At 32.0% G+C, this 21,482-nt stretch overlaps 1 protein-coding gene across 4 annotated transcripts; it reads right to left on the minus strand.

Annotated features, from left to right (window-relative positions):
* Nucleotides 1-4,662: 4,662 nt before the first annotated feature.
* LOC103485871 (probable disease resistance protein At4g27220) lies at nucleotides 4,663-20,936 on the minus strand. 4 transcript variants are annotated; one of them, XM_051084403.1, is made up of 5 exons: nucleotides 20,606-20,936; nucleotides 15,248-18,101; nucleotides 13,914-14,198; nucleotides 12,501-13,217; nucleotides 4,663-4,743 (listed from the first exon to the last, which is right to left on the minus strand). In XM_051084403.1, the coding sequence occupies exons 2-5, from the start codon at nucleotides 18,077-18,079 to the stop codon at nucleotides 4,693-4,695; spliced, it is 3,885 nt and encodes a 1,294-aa protein (XP_050940360.1). In that variant the 5' UTR covers nucleotides 18,080-18,101; nucleotides 20,606-20,936; the 3' UTR covers nucleotides 4,663-4,692. The 4 variants fall into 4 exon arrangements, with proteins under 4 accessions (XP_050940360.1, XP_050940358.1, XP_050940359.1 ...); XM_051084401.1 differs by lacking the exon at nucleotides 4,663-4,743 and adding an exon at nucleotides 7,800-8,368; XM_051084402.1 differs by lacking the exon at nucleotides 4,663-4,743 and adding an exon at nucleotides 10,582-11,208.
* Nucleotides 20,937-21,482: the final 546 nt, after the last annotated feature.

Genomic DNA, 21,482 nt, shown 5'->3' on the forward strand with positions numbered 1-21,482 from the left:
GCCTTCAGGCGGCCGACGACGAAAACAATCGGAGACGTGGTGGCTGACGATGCGTGGAGGAGGCTTCGACGGCTCGACCGGAAGCGACGATGGAGGAGATGCGACGAAAGGCAGACTGACGATGAAGAGCAGACGGACGGCGCGATCGTTAGCGGTGTGCGTCGATCGGCCGGTGACCTGTGCGTGAGAAGGAGTCGAACGAAGAATGTAGTCGGCAATGGTGGTTGGAGCGACGACTATGGTTTGGAGAAGAGAAAAAAATGAAGAAGATGGAGACACGTAGATCAAAGGACTCATATATAATAATAATAATAATAATAATAATAATAATAATAATAATAATAATATCATTATTATTGTTCTTTCTCTCTCCTTTTTCAAATACAAACAAATCTTATCTCTCTTCATTTAAAACTCCCATCCAATCAAACTTTTTCTCTCTCCCCCTAATTATCTCTTATTAAATAATAATTATATTTTCCATTATATAATTTTTACTTTAAACTTCTTTCAACAATACAATATATATCCTAAAATAATTTTATCTCAACAATTATCTTAATCTTCTTCTTTCTAAAATGCCATATCTTTTCCTTAACAAATATAATTATCCTTTTCATTTTCCATACTTTCCATATCTAAAAAAAACACTTCCCAAAATTCATTAAATAAGCACCCAAGATTATTTAATTAAACTCCAATTTCTAACAATTAATTAATAAATCGATAAGCAACGTCCATTCTTTTGAACTTAATTACACAAAATTAAGATAATGATTTCCAAAAATTATCTAAATTTTTTGGGTGTTACAGTCTTGTACCCAAAATGATAAGCATATTAAGTCGACAATCTGGCCACTCTCACCCATATAAATCAAAGAACAATCCCTCACGAACAGGAGTTCATAATACACTCAAGATTAAGACTAAGTTACCTAGGTTATCGTAATGAAATATAAACTCAACTAGTTAACGGAGTTACATCTAGTGATTACTATTTCGTAGTTCGGTCTTATGCAAACTCATTGCGTAAGATACCCTCACTCGCATGTCGTCTACATGAACGCGTTGGATCAATGTGTTTGTATCAAATACAATGTGAGCCATATCCATAGTTTTACCAGGATAAGGTACCCAGTCTTAACCTTATGCTATAGACCCTTTAAGCTGATCTTGAATATTGATCCTGGTATGTCTCTACATACTGTTCAAAGACTCATCAAACAACTTTAGGATGTTAGTTTATTGGATTTAGGTTATTAAGACAAAATTAATAATATAATCAATCACTTATTGAAATTATAATAATAATAAAACACTTTATTAATAACGATCAATGAATTATATTTACTATCTACGACTTTTAGGACATAAAATCCAACATTATGTAGGTTGGCTTCTTTCGATGAATTTGGGTAACTTCAACCTTCTATGCAAAATAAGACATGAATCTTGATCGGGATTTTGTTGAAGTTGGCCAAGATTCATGGAATTAGTCCCCCATATTTGGATGTTTTTAATGTATTTTGTGAGATCGCAGGGTATTTGTGTCCCGAGAATTGCTCGAAATGTTTTTTAAAATTCATTTGAAACTTTAATCTCGTGGCACACCTGTATAAATGTCCCAAGTTCTTTATTAAATTTTTTCAATCTCAATCAAATTTGTCTCGAGATAGCCCCAAGATTTTTGATAGATTCTTTAGAGATGTGTGTTGTTTTGTCTATTTTTTGTTCTAATTGATCTTCCACATGCTTATTTTTTGTTTTATTTTATTTTATTTTATTTTTTGGTTTGGCAGACGTCCTTGGCTACTAAAATTTGCACTTTTAATTTCTCTCTAACTTGACATGTTGTTCTCATCTATCTAAGACTATCAAGAACATAAAAAATAAGTTGACACTTAGGCAGATGTATATGTTTAAGCACAAATTATTTGAATTTTTTTACATTAAACTAGTGTTTAATATACCTGTATGTCATTATATTTTGTTGTGGAAGGTGGAGGATAATGAGCAGGAAGTGATTAGTTGTAAGTTGTTGGGTAAGAAGGTCTCTTTTGGGAGAGATAAATTTGACACGGTTAGAAGTTAAGGTATATGTCGTGAGGTGTTGTTCAGCTTGAACAAGAAAAAGCTATTAGGGTTAGACAATTATACTTAGGTGATAAGACGAACATGAATGGGTCCGAGCTAGACAAAGATTTCCCTAATCTTCAATTTTAGAGTGACAAGGATATAGTGAAGATGACTAAATATTATATTTTATTGAGTTAGTGATAATGGAGAGGGAAGGGAGACAACACATTGACTGGACCATGTTGCACCTCACAAATGATTTGGAGGAGTTCTGTAGCTATGATTGGGGGGTAACTTGATCTTTGTTAAAACCCTAAGCAGCTTGAAAGGTACACTGAATAGGAAGGTTGTAATGTATAAAAAAAAAGCATGCTAGTAATAAAAAATACATGAATCCTATAGTTTATATAGATTTTCGTTCACCATCTAAGTTCATACATGTTGTTTTATTATATAATTGTAATTGTTGATACTACTTATAACTAACTACACTTAATGGATTTGTAAAATTGGTCGTAGGTTTGGGAAAATAGTTTCGTCACTTAGCGGATGAGTTGCGAGTAAAGTTTCCACTTATGCAATACCACGCATTATCTACATGGCATTGCACGTATTCACCTTAATTGAAGGTGATCAAGACCCAGGTCTTTGGGTTGCAAGTGGTAAATTTGTTTACCTTAAGTAGGGTTTACTATTTAGTATTTCAGTTGTTTTTTACCTAATTTTATAAATTTCTAGTTATATGCAGGCATGTATAACTGATTTTGAGCCTCTAGATGAGGAACACCTTCAGATGAGGAACATGCATACTTAAGTTGAACGTTGGATATTTCGATCATTGAACGTTGAATATTCACCTGGATTAAAGGTGATCAAGACACAAGTCTTCAGGTCACAAGTGGTGAGTTTGTTTACCTTAAGTAAGATTTATTGTTTAGTATTTCAGTTGTTTTTTTACTTAATTTTATTAATTTCTGGTTATATGCAGGCATGTATAACCAATTTTGAGCTTTAGATGAGGAACGTGCATACTTAAGTCGAATGTTGGATATTTCGATCATTGAAGGGTACATAAATCATCCCTATAGCCTAATTATGTGGATGATCGTGAAGGACGACATAAAGGATGACATGAAGAACTAGTAGGTGAGGCCCATATTTGTCCTGATGATGGCTGATTATGCCACAATCACTGTATGTAATGTGATTGATCCATTAGTAGCTTCTAAGCCTTTTAATGGCACAATTGAGACGAGTCGACCAGCTCTTTAATAGTCTAGTGGTACCAGTAATACCTGTGAGTGCAGTCAACAATTACAACGCCTTGAGGTGAAGATGGATTACATGGAGGCATCATTCTTTGCTGAGTTGAAGGTCATAAAGGACATGTTGGTGATGTTGCTAAAGGTAAGCCAATTTGTCATTTGTGTCGTTAATGGTTCATGGGGTATGTTATTTGCTCATACTATTAATATTATTTATAGGGTAAGTTGATTGAGTAGTAACAAATATTACGCAATGGTGAATGGTGAAGATCTATCGTTTGTCGTGCCGCTTGTTGATCCAGATGTCGATGATGAAGTGCCTCAATGCGTACATGTTATAAATCCTCCTTGTTGGCGTTGATGTCCTAAATCTTGTGGTCTTGGAGTTTGTAATTGTATTATACAAGCGTTTTATTTATCTAATAAAATCAAGTATTTTATTTTATTTGACCTTTAGTTGTATTAACCTGAAAACCAATAAACTAATATTCAAGGTTATCTTCTGTAACCTAAAAGTGTATGTGGAGACATACAATTGAATCGTGTTTAAGTGAAAGCCTGAATGGCCTGTAGTAGATGGATAAGGTTGGATACCTTATCCTTATGACATTACGAATACGACCTGCTTTGTAGTTGTTACAATTGTTCTAAAGTGCTAGAGATGATTTGATATCTTGATCATTCATGTCGAGACATTAGAGTGGAGATATTCTATATAGAGAGTTTATATAAGATTGGACTATTGAAATAAATAGTCTCCCTTATTAACACTATTACTAATTGAAACCACATTTCACCAGGATGACCATAGGTGACTTGGCCTGAATCCTGAGTAAGTTATGAACTCCTGCCTATAAAGGTGATCCTTTGATCTACATGAGTGAGAATGACCTATATTACTGACTCAATATACCTACCAATTTGAGGATTCGTCTGATTGGAGAGTTGGGAACACAACTACACAAGAAGAAATTTACTCCTCTATAGATAGAGTAGGTAGAAAAATTACTCTCTTAAAGGTTGATTCCTGGGCTTAAACAATGTAACGACCAAACTTCTTAAACTAAGTTGAGGTCATTACTTTAAGTTGAGGTCATTACTTTAACCAAAAGACACTCTAAAGTTCAACCCAAAACAAATTGTTTAATCCCAAAAGATTGTAAAAAACTGTTTCAAAAATGAACATTAAAGAAAAGTTTAATCCAGCCTTATTTCAACAAAATAAAGTGCAAAAATATTTGTGTTTTAAGTAACAACGAAACATATAGTTGTTTTAAACATAAATCTCAATGCATTCATTAAACTTTAAAAACAGTAAAATGTTAAGCGGAAGCATTTTCCCATATGGCATTCACGGATTCTTCTTGTCCCTCGTTGGTATGCCTCTCATATATACCTTTACCTAAAAAAGTTAAGCATGAAAATAGTGAGTATAAAAGTATACCCAATAAGAGACCTATTATTGGTCCCATTAGGGATAAAAAATGTTAACTTCCTATTATGAGGTACCTACAATATAATAGTCTTGTGATCCTATAGGATACATGTAAATCAGTCTAGTGATCCTGTAGGTTTCACCTAAGCAATCTAGTGATCTCGTAGGATACATATAATCGGTCTAGTGTTCCCGTAAGAACACAATATGTGGTGATCCCATAGGATACCATGCCTGCAAAGTACACTATCCCATAGCTAAAGTTAACAGCTTTTCGTTAGTCCAGATAAGTTCATTCCAGTCTAAATAGTCTAAGATAGTCAAATCAATATATACTCAAAACTATCGACAATATTTCGGTTGAACACATGACAAGTCAAAATAAGCATGCTAGTACACATCTCAGTTCAATTATCAGTGTAGCAAGTTATCAATACATCCAAACTCATGCATAACCAATCAAAATATGAAAATTCACACATGTCTATTTTAGACATTCCACTATATAATTCAGTTGAAAGCTCTCAACTCTACGCATTTAACTTTACACGTAAATAGTCAGACCATTCATATGGTACAGTTCAACTTCAATTTATCTGGTTGTAGAAATCCCTTACCTTAAATTTAGCTAAGTTCCTTAGTCAAACTAAAAATCCAACGAACCAATCCTAAACATAAAGATAAGAAAATTAATAATTTTATTTAATAAAATTATCTATGATCATCACCTAAAAATTTGCAACTCAATATAGCTAGGAAGCAGAACAACAAAACCCACAATTTACACCCTTACCACAAACCACTACGATTTACGGCAAGGCAAAGGCGGTGACTCAGATCTGGGTGTGCCTTGGAGTAGAGATGGAGCGACGACAACAAAATCAGAGGAACGAAAATAGAGAAATTGGATTGACGAAGAGCAATGCTTCGGCTTGGCTAACGAAGATGCTAGATGGGGAGATGGTTGTTCGGCTTGGGTGGTAGGCGACATAGAGTTGATCAAAAAAGAAGAAAAAAAATACAGGCGACAGTCGGTTGGTGAAGTACGAAGAAGAAGAAAGTGAAAGAGGACAATAGGGTGCACCCAACACGAGAAAGGTTAAAATAATAATAAACAAATAATAGTAAGGTGTCTTTGCAAAAATATAACAAAGCGGCAAAATATTTACAGAACGATTTCAAAAACGAAAAAAAGCCCACATGTACACAATGAAAAATACAAAAAAAAAAAATGCACCATCAACAACGCGCGTAATATATTTGGTACACAATCGTTTAGATTTAGCTATTGTTTGATACACGATCGTTTAGATTTGGGTAGGTAAATCTAAACGATTTTTTTCATGATTGTTTGTAGCCAATTGTTTAATTTAGTTTTTTAGATTTGATACACGATCGTTTGGATTTGATCATTTAGAACAACAACAACAGATAACTAATATTTATTTTAGAGACGACTATAATTTTGACTATAATAATCTGTACCAAAACACAAATTATAATAATGCATACTATAATATTCTGCATCCAAACATAGACTATAATAACACATTGTGTATTATAACTCACAGATTATAATAACTCACTCTTCACCCCAATCACTCCCTAAGAATTTTGAGAATATAGATAACCAAAATTTGTAGATTACCCAAAACTATAGATGTGTAAAATTACAAATATCTGTTACTTTTTGTATGAATATTTTTAGGAGTCTTTTAAAAAATATAACAAAGCGGCAAAATATTTACGCTGTATAGAACAATTTCAAAAATGAAAAAAGCCCACAGACCCACAATGAAAAATACCAAAAATGTCCCGTCAACCACGTCATCAACAACACGCGAAATATATTTGGTACACGATCGTTCAAATTTAGCTATTGTTTGATATGTGATCTTTTAGATTTAGATAGCCAAATCTAAATGATTTATTTTTTCAATTCTATCGTTTAATTTGGTTACACGATCGTTTATATTTGGTCATCTAGATTGACTAGACGACCGTTCTAAACGATTTTTTTTTTCAAAATTTGATACATGATTGTTTGGATTAATTTTTTCAATATTCTTTTGGTACAAATTCGTTTAAATTTATTTACGCGATTGTTTATTTTTTCAAGATTCTCTGGTACACGATCCTTTAGATTTGGCTAAACGATTTTTTTTTATAATTCTTTTGATAACAATCGTTTAGATTTGTCTACACGGTTGTTTATTTTTTTTACATGATCGTTCATATTTGGTTACTCCAATCTAAACTAATTTTTTCAAGATTCTTTGTACACGATCTTTTAGATTTAGTTACCCTAATCTAAATGACGTAAAAAAAGAGAAGGAAAAAAAAAAGACAATGGAAAGAAATCGCAACGAAAAAAAAAGAGAAAAAGAAGAAAGACGATAGAAAGAAATCATATTTACCAAATCTAAGCGATGTAAAAAAGAAGGGGAAAAAAGAAAGACGATGGAAAGAAATCGTAGTGGAAAAAAAAGAAGAAAGAAAGAAGAAAAATGATAGAAAGAAATCGCAGCGAATAGGAGAAGAAAGACATAATGACAAACCTAAAATATTTAAAAAATGACTAACTTCATGTGCTTTGTTACACAAACCGTAAATATTTTAGTAGATTGTTATATTTATGAAAATTTTCCATATTTTGATGGATACACAAGAATTTGGATAATTGCTTTTGTTTACTACTAAAAAAAATCTTAAATTTACTTAAAATTTGAAGAGTACTCTGATTGTTATTTATTATTTTAATAGAATTTGAACTTGTAAAATGCATTTTTTTAATTAACTTTATAATATATATGTATGTATTACTTAAATATTTTAAGAAATAAATATTAATCAAGTTTAAATTTGAATGTGTTTAAAAAAGACAACTATGATATAACAAAAGGTGATATATATGGTTAGTTATATTTATTGTAATTGTAAAATAAAAATAATAAAGAGTGATATATTAAACAAAAAAGGAAAGGTAAATAAGTAAAATGAAATGTTCTTTAATACAGAAAGAATTTGAAAAAATCATGCTTCAAGATGACATCCAAAACTCTCTAGATATCATCTTAATAGCATCTCAAGATGTGTCATCTTGTATTATTACAAAATAAATGCATTATTGCAAATGATGCCCATTACATAGACTTGAATGCCTATGAAATAAATGACCCCTTGGTTGGAGTAGAAGGAGTGAAGTTGTGAACTCCACCTAGTTTTTTGTTAAGTTCAAGAAGTTTATAAGCTCCACGACTAAAAAATATATCAATATTAAACTTTATTAACTTCTAAATTTCATGACTTCATAGCTCTACTACTTTGTTTGACTCCCACATTAACAAACGATCCTTACAAATCACTTTGAGAGAGGTTCATGAGAAATTGTTGTAAGTTGGGCTAAGCGTTCCATCAGTTGATTTTGACCTACCACAAGAGCTTGTAATTGAGCTCTTAATTCACTTAACTCAGCTTCAACTACATCTTGCACAATGGTTGTTATTTCTTCTTTCCTTGTGGATGTCTCCTTTAACACATTTGATTCTCTTCTTTCTAACTCCCCTCTCAGTGAAGATTGCTCATCTCCTACCTATTTTTATAACCATAATAAATCAAAACCAATCAACGTTGTTTCACAAAAGATGTCACACACGCATGTATGTTTTCTAAAGAGCACAAACCACTTTCAACAACAGTAACTATTACAATTATATCTACAAACTTAGTAGAGTAAAAATTAAATCCTTAAAAGACGCATTTTTGTATCTATGTGGTTTAAGTTTTTTATTTTATGAAATTAAGCTTATTTTGTTTCAATTTCTTATAATTTTTTTTTACTTCTCAGAGTTCAATTCTTAATCAAATTTCATAAAAAAAAAATAAGTTAGCTGAATTTTATTTATAAAAAAGGTTTAAAACTATCTTTTTCTTTTTTTATTTCCAAAACTAGATTTGGCTTTTGAAAACATTGATACAAGGTATATAACTAAACAAGAAATTTAGAGGTGAAAAAAAAGGGTTTATATAGTTATTTTCAAGACAAAAGAGAATGATTATAAGTTAACGATGAGGACATAAATGTTATTTAAAATCTGATGGATATCAAATGAAGCCCAAAATAACATATGATATCAATTAATGCATGAGACTTAACATATTATAAAAAGCACATTAAAGTACATAGCCATTATCTACACTATATATCTATATCTTTTACTATATATAAAAAGATAGAAGTAGATAAATTTGTATCTTCATTTTATCCTTTCATTATAACTTTCTTTTTGTCTTATTTTATGACAATTTTGTCATCACATAGTCTTATTTTATGACAATTTTGTCATCACATAGTTTTAATGATTATGGCCATTTTCACATTCTACAAGATAAAAATTACATTTCCTTAATTTTTCATTTTCTTATTATAACTTTTCTCAAAATTCTAAAATTTTCTCTCCAATTAATTATGTCATTTAAATTTATTCAAATTCATTTGCATTCCTCTCTATCCTTTAATCTTCTATCTTCCAACTATTCATATTCCCTTAACTCTTTTGTATTTCTTTCAACCTTTCAAATTCTTCTTTTTCAAATTTTTGGGTATAAATATCTCATTCTTTTTTTTTTCCACTCATGTTCACAAATCACTACAAAATGCTAGGAGTGAAGAAGAAAAACAAATCAAATTATGTTTTTTATTTTTATTTTTTAATTTTGTCTATTTTATATTTAGAAGTATGTTTGTGTATATATATTCCTTCATTCATTTGTTTCTTTTTAATACACAACAGAAGTTGGAGAAACTTGAACCACCAACGTGGTTGACATGTAGATATATCTATACTCTTTTTGTATAAACTATGTAATATTGAGAATCTTTTTTTAAAGACTTGAAAGTTGATAAGTTTTTGTAACATTTTTTCTACTATATAAAAAGGTTTTCTTGATTTTTTTTCTACCAACGTTGTTATTGAGAAATTTGGACCCATCAAATGGATTGTGTTGTGGGACAAGATTGGTATGTTAATCATTTAGTAAAAATATTATATATGTTGAAATAGCAATGGATAATCATGCAGAAAAACAAGTTTTTTCTTCCACGAATACCATTAAGCCTACCAAATGACAATAAATATTCAATTTCAAGAGAAAACAATTAACAATTTCCCATTCATTTATGCTTTGCAATGAAAATTAACAAAGCACAAGGACAAACAATTCCTAAAGTTGGAATATATCTTTCCTAAAATATGTGTTTTATCATAGATAACTTTATGTTGCACTATTTAGAGAAATTTACAACAAAAGTTTGGATCAAGCTCAAAGGTAACAATAAGTTACCTTCAAATTGTACCAAAAAAAAAAAATATATATTTATAAAGAAATCATTTTTTTGACATATGCAAGTCTTACATTTAAATTCTTATATTTTAATCTAATTATTATAACTTCTTCTCATGTGTAACGCTCCAAATTAAAGTAATTTATTTTAATTATTTTAAGTTTAATTATGAAATTTTTTTGGTGTAATGTTCATTCAATTGTTGAAATATTTGATTTGTGGATATTGAAATTTATTAGATATTTTGGAAAATGTCTAATTGTTTAAATTTGAAATTTTGATTAAAGTTGTTTGTCGTAAGAGATTTGTATTTGGGAGAAATTTGATTGATTATATATGTGATTATATAATTAATTGAATTTGAAGTTGAAATAATTACATTATGTAAATAATATAATTATGTAAGGATATTTATGTTAGGAAAGATAAAGGTAATTTGATTGGAGAGAGAGAAATTTGAGTTTAAAAAAAAGATTTAGTGGGTTTTTAATGAAGAGAGAGTATAAGATTTTTGGGGAAAAGAATAAAGGAAAAAGAAAAGAAAATAATAATAATCTTATATTATTATTAATTTTCTTTAATTAGGGCCTCGGGATGCGTGGTAACTATTCATCATCTTCCTCACAAACCCTAAAGAAACCCTAATCTCAAACCCCATTCAACTCGCCGCTGCCAACCTCCTCTGTTCGACAGTCACCGTGAATCGTCGTGTTCCGCCGTTTGTTCGCATCAGCCGTCTCCTCCTTCGCAAGTCGTTCGTCCCAAGTGTCTCTATCTCCATCGACATCTCTGTCGTGCAGTCGCTGACCATCCGCGTAAATCGAGCCGACAGTCGTCCTCATTGCCACGTTTTTATAAGCTAGCTACTTGTCTCAATCGTTCTGCACATCGAGCCGTCTGCAAGTCGCTACGTTTTCGTTGTCCATCAGTCGATCGTCCGCGTTCGCCCGAGCCGCGTAAGTCATCCGCAGCAACCGCGTCCTTGAGTTAGTGGAGTCGCACGCGTGTTCTTCAGCCGAGTCGCGCTTTGAGCCTACCCCTGCCCGAGCCGATTTCCTCTTCCAGCCGTGAGTCGTGCCCGAGCCATCCTGTCTTCCAAGCCGAGCCGCCAGTCTTAATTTTTGGTCTTTTTTCCCATCTATTTTGGTAAGTCTTTGATAAATTTGATTGGGTTTTGACATGTCCAACAAATATTGTTTTTGGACCCTAAATAATTTAATTTTGTGTTAAATTGAATTATTTTTTCTTAAAGGACTGGTTAGATCAATTGGAAGTTGAATTGTGAAATTTTTCAGCTAAGGGTAAATTGAATTCAACCTCAACTTTGGGTAAGTTGAATCAATTGGATTTTTTACCCTTAAGCATTGGTTAATTAAATTATTAAGCTTAGTATTTTACCCTTAATGTTTAGGATTTTCTTGGGAAATTTGACTTTGCAGGAGTGTATTTCTATAAATTAAGCTAATTTTCAGGTAAGAGATTCTCCTACTAGACCTTTAGATTGAAGCAAGAGCTTGCATGCAATTTTTCGTTATGCGTTGATATAGCTAAGATGCATAATGAGTTTATGTTATGATAACTGATAATCAGGGCAAAGTTTATGTTTATGTTGACGGTTAATTATGACATGGTAGTGTGATGATGATCATGTTTGATGATGTTGATGTTTATGCATGAATTATTAATCTCATCATTAAAACTGCTACGATTAATATCCATACCACGCTTATGATGCTATGTTATGCTACATGCTATGAATAAGGTGTATTGTTAGTTTTTTCTATTAGAGTCGTACCCACATGGGTATTCATTTGGATCATCACCTTTTTATGACTGTGTAGTCCGACAGGATCACTGAGATGATATGTTTATGAGTGGCTCGACGGAGTCACTCACAGCCCAATTATCTTAGTGTTTCTTCCGAGATTCACTAAAGACCAATTTGTCCTAGGCGTGTCTTGTGTTCACCGAAAACCAGAGATGTTCCTACGGGATCACGGATTGCATGTGTTCGGAAACGTGCCAGTTAGGGGTATCACTTTACAGAACTCAGAAAGTTAACAGTCACCTAGCGAGACTAGTAATGATCATTTGTTTTATGAACATTTGTTTTATTTTCCAATTTACTTTAAGAAATTTTATTTTCCTTTGAGTAATAATGATCTCAGCTTAGTATAAGAAGTTGGGTCGTTACACCATGTACATCTAATTCTATTACATTTTGTATTTCGTACCTTTAAATTTAGCACAACTTAAACATATACATGCAATGTTTACTATAATCTAAAGCTACGCATTATACGTGTCAAGCACGTATCTTTTACTAGTATTATAAAAAGGACGCTAAATAGCATATAAGAATTAGAGAAAATGTAAATACCTTTTCAACCGCGGATGAGATTGATGATGAATTTTCCAAAGTTCCTTCCATCAACTTGAATGATTTGCAGTGGCGTACATCTAGCGCTGTCAATGATGGACATTCTAAAGTATATCTCCCTGGATAAAACCTCTTGAACTCGAACAAATTCCAAAGAGTCAATGATGTCAACCCACTCAACACAAACGACGCATCATCATCTCCATCTCCATCATCTCCTCGTTTAGCAACAATTTCCTCAACTCCACAGAACTGTATTTTAAGCACTTCAAGTCGTACAAGATCCTTAGCTATGGATACAGGGAAGAGATTCAAAAGGCTTTGACAATGAATTGTATGAACAAGTTGGAGAGATGGATAGCTTAAGAATTTGTGTGGATCCGAGCTCCATATGTGCTTTAGCTTAGGTAGACGAAGCAGCTTCAACTCTTTCAAATGGTTAGCTCCAACGGCTGTTACTTGGTTGGCATTGATAACTGGGATTTTCTTCACTTGAAATATCTCCACTAGGGAACTGCAATCTGTAACGTTTAATCTCTCGAGATTTGTCACTCTGTTCAGCATGTAATTTGGAAAGATTGTCTCTAGTTTTTTGCAATGTCTGATGTCCACTTTTTTCAGCTTTGTGAAGGATCCTGAAGCAGCTTCATTGACCCATAATGTCTCCAAAGCATCCATGCGAGAGATTAAGAGGGACTCCAGGTTCGGAAAAACATCCTGCATTATATTCATCATTTCAATTTAATTATAACTTTTGCTCAAAAATCAAACTAGTACGGTAAGTTTAAATATATGAACAAGTTGAAGGCCTTGAGTTTTGAATATTCTGGAAGCCTCTGAACCTTTTTTTAGAAAATTATAATAATATATATACCTCTTTTTTGGATATGACATGATTATAAACATATTACATGATTTACCATATCTTGGCAAAAGCTGACATATAAAAATATTAACTTAACCCATCTATATTGACCTATCTCTAATCCGGTCATTTGCATTTATCACTTCTTCGCTGTATAACCAATCAGTTTTTATCTCATAAGAATGTTATATTCTCATAAGAATGTTATATTTGCATTCTAAACATAGTTAGGGAATGGGAAATGGTCATGAGTACATAAGTGAAGGCAATTATCTCCTTTGGTATGAAACATTTTTGTTGATTTCAAAAGCAAAACCATAAGAGCTTATACCAGCAAAAATGGACAATACCACATTATTATAGAGATATTTGAGGAGTAGGTTGTAATGACCATATCACCTTGGTTATGTTAAGCATAGACACTAAATAGATTGTCCATAATTTAAAGTTAATGGACATAAATGAAAATTTGTAAGACAGACATTTTAAGCTTAAAGTTTATAAACAAAACATAGAAGGAAGAAATATGGATGAGGTTAATAGTGTACCTTGCTCTGCAAGATAGATTTGGAAGGGTAATTGTTGTCCAGATCTTGATCTTCTGAAATGATTATAGCTTTCATCAACTTACAGTCGTTTAGTTCGAGGCGTTCAAGATTCACAAGGCTTTTAGCCACAGTGATTGTCATTAAATATTTTACTGAAGCACAACCCTCCAGACTCAAAGAAGTTAGATTCTTAACGCCATAAAAGCTAGAAGGAAGTTGATCCTGCCATATCTTTCCCGATTCCAAAGCATGTAATTTTAATGTCTCCAATTTGGGGAAGGAAACCTACAAAACATTACGAAAATAACAATTTGTTTATCAATAGTCAAAGACTCAATACATAATTGTGAGAATGAAGACGAGAAACATTCTAACCAGAAAGCAAACAAAACCCATTATCGTTCATGGCTAATTGTATTATTTCACAATGTTGGATTTGTAAATTTAAAGGCCATAGAAAGATAAAGGCCAAATATACGATTCAATCCTCAATGGTTGGGGGTTTCTTTAATTTAGTCTCTAAATTCTGAAAAGTTTCAACTCAATTCCTTAAGTTTCCAACAATTATCAACTATAATTAGGCTAAATACATTTTGGTTTCTAATATTTAAAAATGTTCAGTTTAGTCCTTTTTGTTTTAATATGTTCCGATCATACCCTTCGTTAGAAAATTTCAAATTGTCTTATGACCATAAGAAATTTGGAAGATCAGTTACGTTTCCTAAAGAATCTTTTTTTTTTTTTTTGGATAGCCTTGGTAATCACGTTTGTTCATCACAAGCCTGTTTATCACACGCAAATTTCATATTTTCTAACAATGAAGGTACATTACACAATGTTAAAACATAATAGGACTAAATTGAAACTTCTAACCAAATTGAAAAGACACCCAAACAATAAACCAAAACGTATATATTTACCTATTATTTATACTCTTTTTGATGGTGAGTGTTAAAATTGATTGATGATAAGACATGATACAAAGTGAATTGGAACGAACATAAAGGAGAAATTAAGCCAACTAAAATAAATTCTAATTCATAGCTAACCTTCTAAGAAATTGGCAAAAAATCTATTCAGAAAACTTTACTTTTCAATAATCCAAGTTCCTCCTTCGAATTTTTGTCCGACTCTCCAAATACGTAAGATTATCACCAATCAATACGACCGACAAAGATGTAATAATTTGGACAATGTCAAAACATAAGAGATGAAAGTTAGAGCTTTTAAACTACATGAACTAATTTTTAAAAACCTTGGACACTATAACATATATTTAGTCTATATTTAGCTCAAAGATAACAATGGAAGAAGTACAATTATAGATAACATACCTGTTGACTGAGAAGTGGAAGAAAACTAGGTTCAATAGTAAAAATTGTTTGACGTGAATCCACTTTAGTTGAAGGCACCGTTATGCAATCATGACAATAGAAACCCATAAGCGCTGGGAGATGTTGAAGTACCAGAGAACGCAATTCAGGAAACTCAATCATGTTCTTATCCCACTTATCACCATTGATTTGCATTTCTGTTTCTTTGCTTTTCGAAACTATAGTTTCTATGATGCCACATTCACTAATCTCGAGGCTTTGAAGATGTATAAGGCCTCTGACCATGAAAGATGGGAAAACAAATTTTAATCTGTCACAACTTTCAACTTTTACTCTTTTCAAGTTACGGAAGGACATTTGTGGAAGCTTTCCACGACAAATGCTTCCAAGTTCAGCTAAATTTTTCAGAAATAAGGACTCCAACAATGGAAAGGCACTGTGTGGATGATGCATGGTATCCGAGTTGACAACCGTCACAATTTCACCATTGTTTTTGACACGTAAACATTTCAATTTCGGAAAGCCTTTATAGCCTAGACTGAATAGAATATTCTTGACACTTTCTAATTCATCTAGATACAGATCTTCAATATTCTCTAGAAGTGCTTGAATTGCATCCTCTCTCTGAATGCTACTATCAAGCTTGAGTTTCAAGGTCCTTGAAGTTTCATAATTGCCAGACCAATCCCATCCATCTCCAATTAGTATTCTGTAACCACTCAATTTTCTAAAGACAGAGGCATTTGGTAGAATGGTGGGATTTGGAATATGCACATGTAGAGTGGTCAGCCGTGGCAGGTTGTCTAATTCAGAAATCCTTGCATTAACATAACCTTCCACCTGTCCTACATTCCAATGTTTAAAACTATTGTCCATGTATAGCTCAGACAACCCTGTCAACCTAGATAACAGGTTACCAGGGATCACCTTGAGTTTAGAACAATCAGACAAATTCAACATCTTCAAATTGGTAAGTTCCCCAATTACTCTAGGAAGTGCAATAATATCAGATGCTCTCAAGCTAAGAATTTCAAGCTTTTTCAATTCACCAACTATAGACATGTCTGGCAAAACACAGTCATCTAAACACAGTGTTTGAAGATTTACCAGTTGGTCGATTGATGGTGGAAGCCGCTGAATACATAAGCCAGTGAGATCTAAAACTCTTAGTTCCTGCATACCTGCAAAAAACTTTTCAGGTAATCGCAAAGATGTTCTTTTTCCTACCAGTAATAAGAATCTAAGCTGTGGACATATAAATTCTGGGAGTTCCGAGTGATCACTGCAATCTAATGAGATTGCAGTGTAATCTTTGAACTCATCCATTGGGGGCCACAAACTCTCTCCAGCACCATGTCTAACCAAATATTTGGACTTCATTTTCGACGCAATCAAAATTGCTGTGTCTCGAACTATATCGTGCATTTTCACAAAATCGCTATCAGCCCCATCAAGCAACAAGTGAGAAGTTTTGAGCTCATCAACCAAAGAAAGTATTCTCCATTTTGCCATTGCTAGAGAACTCATGGCGTTTAATAACCCCAAACCCATGGCATACATCAACAAGTATTTGATGTTAATTTGATAATCTTCTGGAAACAAGCTACATAGTAAGAATAATGATCTGGCTTCATCTGTGTTTAGAGATTTATAACTCACTTTCAGAGACAAATATGCCACTTTATTCACCCCATAGTTACTGGGTTCACCAGGAAACTTCATTCCTTGCAAGGCATCATTCCAACTTGGAAGCCCTTTACCTTTTAAGGCTTGTCCAACAGTTGCAAGAGAAAGTGGCAATCCTCCACATTCATCTGCCAATTCAGTAGCAACAGCTTCCATTTCAGGATCAGTATCATCAGAAGATTCAACAGAATCACATGCCACCTTGTTGAAAAAATCCCTTGCTTCTTTTTTTGACAGAATATTGATATATATATTTTTCTGATTACCAAAATCATTGAAAAACACGTCATCCTTTCTAGAAGTTGCAAGTATCTTACATCCCTTGTGATGACTAGAAATTCCAACAGCTTCCAAATCAAGCTTACTCCAAACATCATCCAAAACCAGTAACACCTTCTTCTCCATCTCTAACCTTCGACGTAGTCGATCAGCCCTAATTCGATCCTTTTCCTCTTCAAATTTCAACCCTAACTGATCAGCAATCTCCCCCTGTATTTTCTTAATGTTTGGAGTCTGCTTTACAGTCACCATTGCTATAGCATCAAAAAGCTTTCCCTCCTTAGCCAATCTTGCAATTTCTTCAACTAGGGTGGTTTTCCCAACTCCCGCCATCCCATGTACCACAATCACCCTCGCATTAGCATCGCCAAGCGCTTCAATTATCTCCTTCAGAATCAAAACCCTAGATTCAAAGGCTTCGAACTTGTTCCTTAGCGTCATAATTTCTTGTGGAGGTTTGCGGAACCCAACTCTCTCGAAACTCCCACCTTGAATGGCTTCATCAACTACCCCAGCCAATTTCGTAGCTCTTCTACTAAATCGATGGCGTGATAACATATTCCACCATCGAAGACTTCGGCCGTTGGCTTCGATGAAAAACCTATCGACATCTTGACTAAATTGATCAGCTATGGTCAACCATTCAGTGACCGTAACTTCGATCTCATCTCCATTGGTTTTGGCGGAGTCGACAGAATGTTGAACAAAATCTCTGGTTTCCACCAGCTTCTTGCCTTGATCTTTGAGACGATTCACATTGGTTTTAAAGTGGAACAAATAATCTAGTTGCCGGAAAACGGGATCCACCGTGCAGTTGGCGATTTTTTCTCCGATTGGATTAAGAATGGCGCCGGCAGACATGTCCATTTTTGTTTCGTCTTCGTGGTTGCTGTAGAGAGAGAAAAATGGAGTTCATCTTCGTATTCATGTTAATGTTAATCATTTGAAGCGCGGAAAATTTGAATCTCACTGTTTAAATATCACAACAAGCTAACGTGTCTCCTTCTTCCTATAACGTAAATAAATAAATAAATGAAAATACCCGACTCCTTTTTCACTTCACTTCACTTCAGCTAACTTATCAAAAATATTTATAAAATATAGTAAAATTTTATATTCTATCAATAATAGATATTGATATACTATTATATGCTTTTATTGGTGATATATACACAGTGATAAAAGTATTTTTAATTTCTATCATTGATATAATTCAAAATTTTACTATATTTTTTTAAATATTTTAGATTATTCTAATACATGATGAATTATAATAAATGCTTAGATATAGAAAATTTGGTACCATAAAGAAATACCACTATAATATTTTTCATAATTATTATGAGTATCATCCTTAGTTAACTAAATAACAATATTTCAAACAAAAATTGTTCTCTATTATTAGTGGTAGATTCTATTGCTCAACTTCTACTACACAACTCAACACTCTATATATATAATACACACACATACATGCATATATAAAAATATTCAATGGTTGGCTTTGAAACTCGATCTAATATTGAGGGTTGAACCACAAGCCTAGCTATTGGAGGTTGAGGTTGATCTAATATTCATTTTCAAATGGTGACTAATGTTAGTTGAATTTAAGTCAAGCTAAAAGTTGTATTTAAAAGAGTTCAAATCACTTGCCCTCGAAATGAAGTTAATATCACTAGTAATTCAATTATGAGTGAATCTTATATTATTGATTGGTAATTTGATTAATTAGTTGGTTTGTTTTAGTATAATAATTTTCGGCCGATTACGAAGGGTTGTTTTGTAAAAAAAGAAAAAAAAAAAAGAAAAAAAATGGTACAATTGAAATTATTTAGATAAAATGGTTGTTTCTTAACAGATGCATTAATTAAGTAAAACTCAACCACACTTTTTGTCAAAAACCAATGTAGTACAAATTAAATGACATAAAGTTCAAAAGTGGTTGATGTGTTTCTTACCTTAAACAAACTTTTTTTAACTCAAATTATAATTTCAAGTGTACCCTTTTTATTTTATGTTTTTTTGGAAAATTAAACAACCCCTTTTGTTCCAATTAACTCATAATCTCCTCTCACAATTCATGTTAAAATAAAAAAACTATATCTATAAAAACTCAAAGTTGCCTTTAGTATCTTCCAAAAGAATTTGATAATGATTGGTGACAGTATAGGTGGAATGGCTTAAATGATGAAGAAAGACAGCTAAACTAGTTGACTTGTATCTTCCCAATTATCATAGGCCACTTGAAATTAATCAAAGACAAGTTGTTGCATTTTTGTTGAAAAATCTACTACAATTTAGAAATTTGAGTCAATAAAAAATTCATGTTGGATATTTATTTTATCTGTGGTTCCTATGGATCATAGACTCACCAACCAAACATATAGCTCTAATACAAATTATATAACTTATTTATTCTTTTAACATAAATAAATTAATTTAACTCAACTCAAGATGTGTATTAATAATTATAAAATATATAGTTTGAATCTCTCCTCTAGAAAATACATTTAACTTAGAACTTTCAATTTTTAATCTTAGACTCTATCGATCAATATTTATTTTTAAATGTTATTTTTTGTGAAATTTTCTCTTGATTTAATGTTTATTGCTTTATTTTTAATATCTTCTAATATAAATAACTTAAGTGGGAATTTTTAAATTTTAAAGTTAAAAGACGTATGTTGGGTTTTCTTTTTGAAAATTCAAGAACCACGATTATCTTATTAAAAATACATAGGACTAAAAAGATATTTTCTCCATAAAATTACAATAAATTAATTATAACATTTTAAAAGAGGTGAAACCATTTATTTATATTTAAAAGTTGACATAAATCATGAATATAACACAAATAATATGATAAAGTTATACTATGAGTTCCGAATTTGAGACTTGATCCCGACTTTTATATATATATATATATATATATATATATATATCAAGTGAATTATATATATGGATTAGTTTTAAAGAGAAACATAAATCAACAGAAAAAAAAATAAAGAAACTAAAGATAAATGAACTGAAAAAAATAAAGAAAGAAAAAAGTTTTAGAGGATTTGAGTTCTCTAAAACTAAGAAAGTAGTTAATTTATGTGTTTGAAATGAGAGTTTTGATTATTATAATGACATAGATTTTAAATAGAAAAGTTGAGATTTAACTGCTCTGAATGCCATATTATAGGTCATTCAAATATACTGCATCTACAAGCACAAATAATTATTGCAATTTTTGAAAACGCTTAATCTACGAAACCACTTTGCCTTACAACAATTGATCAAAACCCAATATGTTTTTCGTTTTCAATACAATAATATCATCATAAATTATTTATAATTCAATTGAAAAACAAAATATAAATATTAGACAAAGTTAGGGTTTGGGCATACCTTAATTTTCAGATGTATATATATATATATATATATATAACACAGCTTTCTTCTCTCTCCTTTCTTCGATCTTTCTTTCTTTCTTTTTATATTTCTTTGGGGACTCTCTTTCTCTTTCTCTCTTCAATTTCTCTTTCTCTTAATAAAAGTTATGGAAATGAAAAGCTCCTTCTCTCTTTATGGAATTAGGAAATTTTGGGAGAAGGAAAAAGAATAGAATATATAGATCAGATAAAGTAATCACAATTCAATACACAAAAATTATATTTATCAAACCCTTTAGTTTTTTTTGTATTTATAGAGAGAGAAAATAGTTTGTAAAGAGAAGAAAAGTCACAAAAGGAGTGTTCAATGAAACTAATAAATATATACTCCTTGTTCTTCAAGAAAATAGAATATAGTGTGCTTGGAACTTGTCAAAATTATATTGAACCATTCTTCACAGGAAGAAATTAGATTTTTAGTACACACATTATGATATAATTTAAAATATGTGGTTTATGTACTTAATCAAAGTAATCAATATATCAGCTCTTAGCTATTTTGCTAGAGTCAATCTCGTCTTTTTTTTTTTTTTTCCGAAAAGATACTAGTGAAGGGAGCTAGAGAAGAGCTGCCCTATCACAAATTTTATTACCAAAAGGAAGTACAAAGGGTTTCCTTTTACATAGGTAGATTACAGAAAGCATTTATGTTTAATGCAATTGAGGCTTGACTGTAGTTTTTGAAAATTTTGCTTTTTGAGGACCAGCTTTCAATGAGGGAGCAAATATCTTCCCAAGAGTTCTGGTAGGTTGAATCTTTCTCTGTGAAGATAAGTTTGTTTCTCCCTATCCATATTGTCCATAAGGTAGCTATGGCCGCATTGAAACTGATG

Source organism: Cucumis melo, chromosome 5, assembly GCF_025177605.1.
Source record: "Cucumis melo cultivar AY chromosome 5, USDA_Cmelo_AY_1.0, whole genome shotgun sequence".
In the NCBI taxonomy this organism is placed as follows: Eukaryota; Viridiplantae; Streptophyta; class Magnoliopsida; order Cucurbitales; family Cucurbitaceae; genus Cucumis; species Cucumis melo.

Coding starts and splice junctions, on each gene's coding strand:
- LOC103485871 (XM_051084401.1), bottom strand. CDS start 18,079: ATGGACATGTCTGCCGGCGCCATTCTTAATCCAATCGGAGAAAAAATC. Junction 14,199..15,247: donor TTCCACTTCTCAGTCAACAG/GTATGTTATCTA, acceptor AATGTTTTGTAG/GTTTCCTTCCCCAAATTGGA. Junction 13,218..13,913: donor AATCTATCTTGCAGAGCAAG/GTACACTATTAA, acceptor AATATAATGCAG/GATGTTTTTCCGAACCTGGA.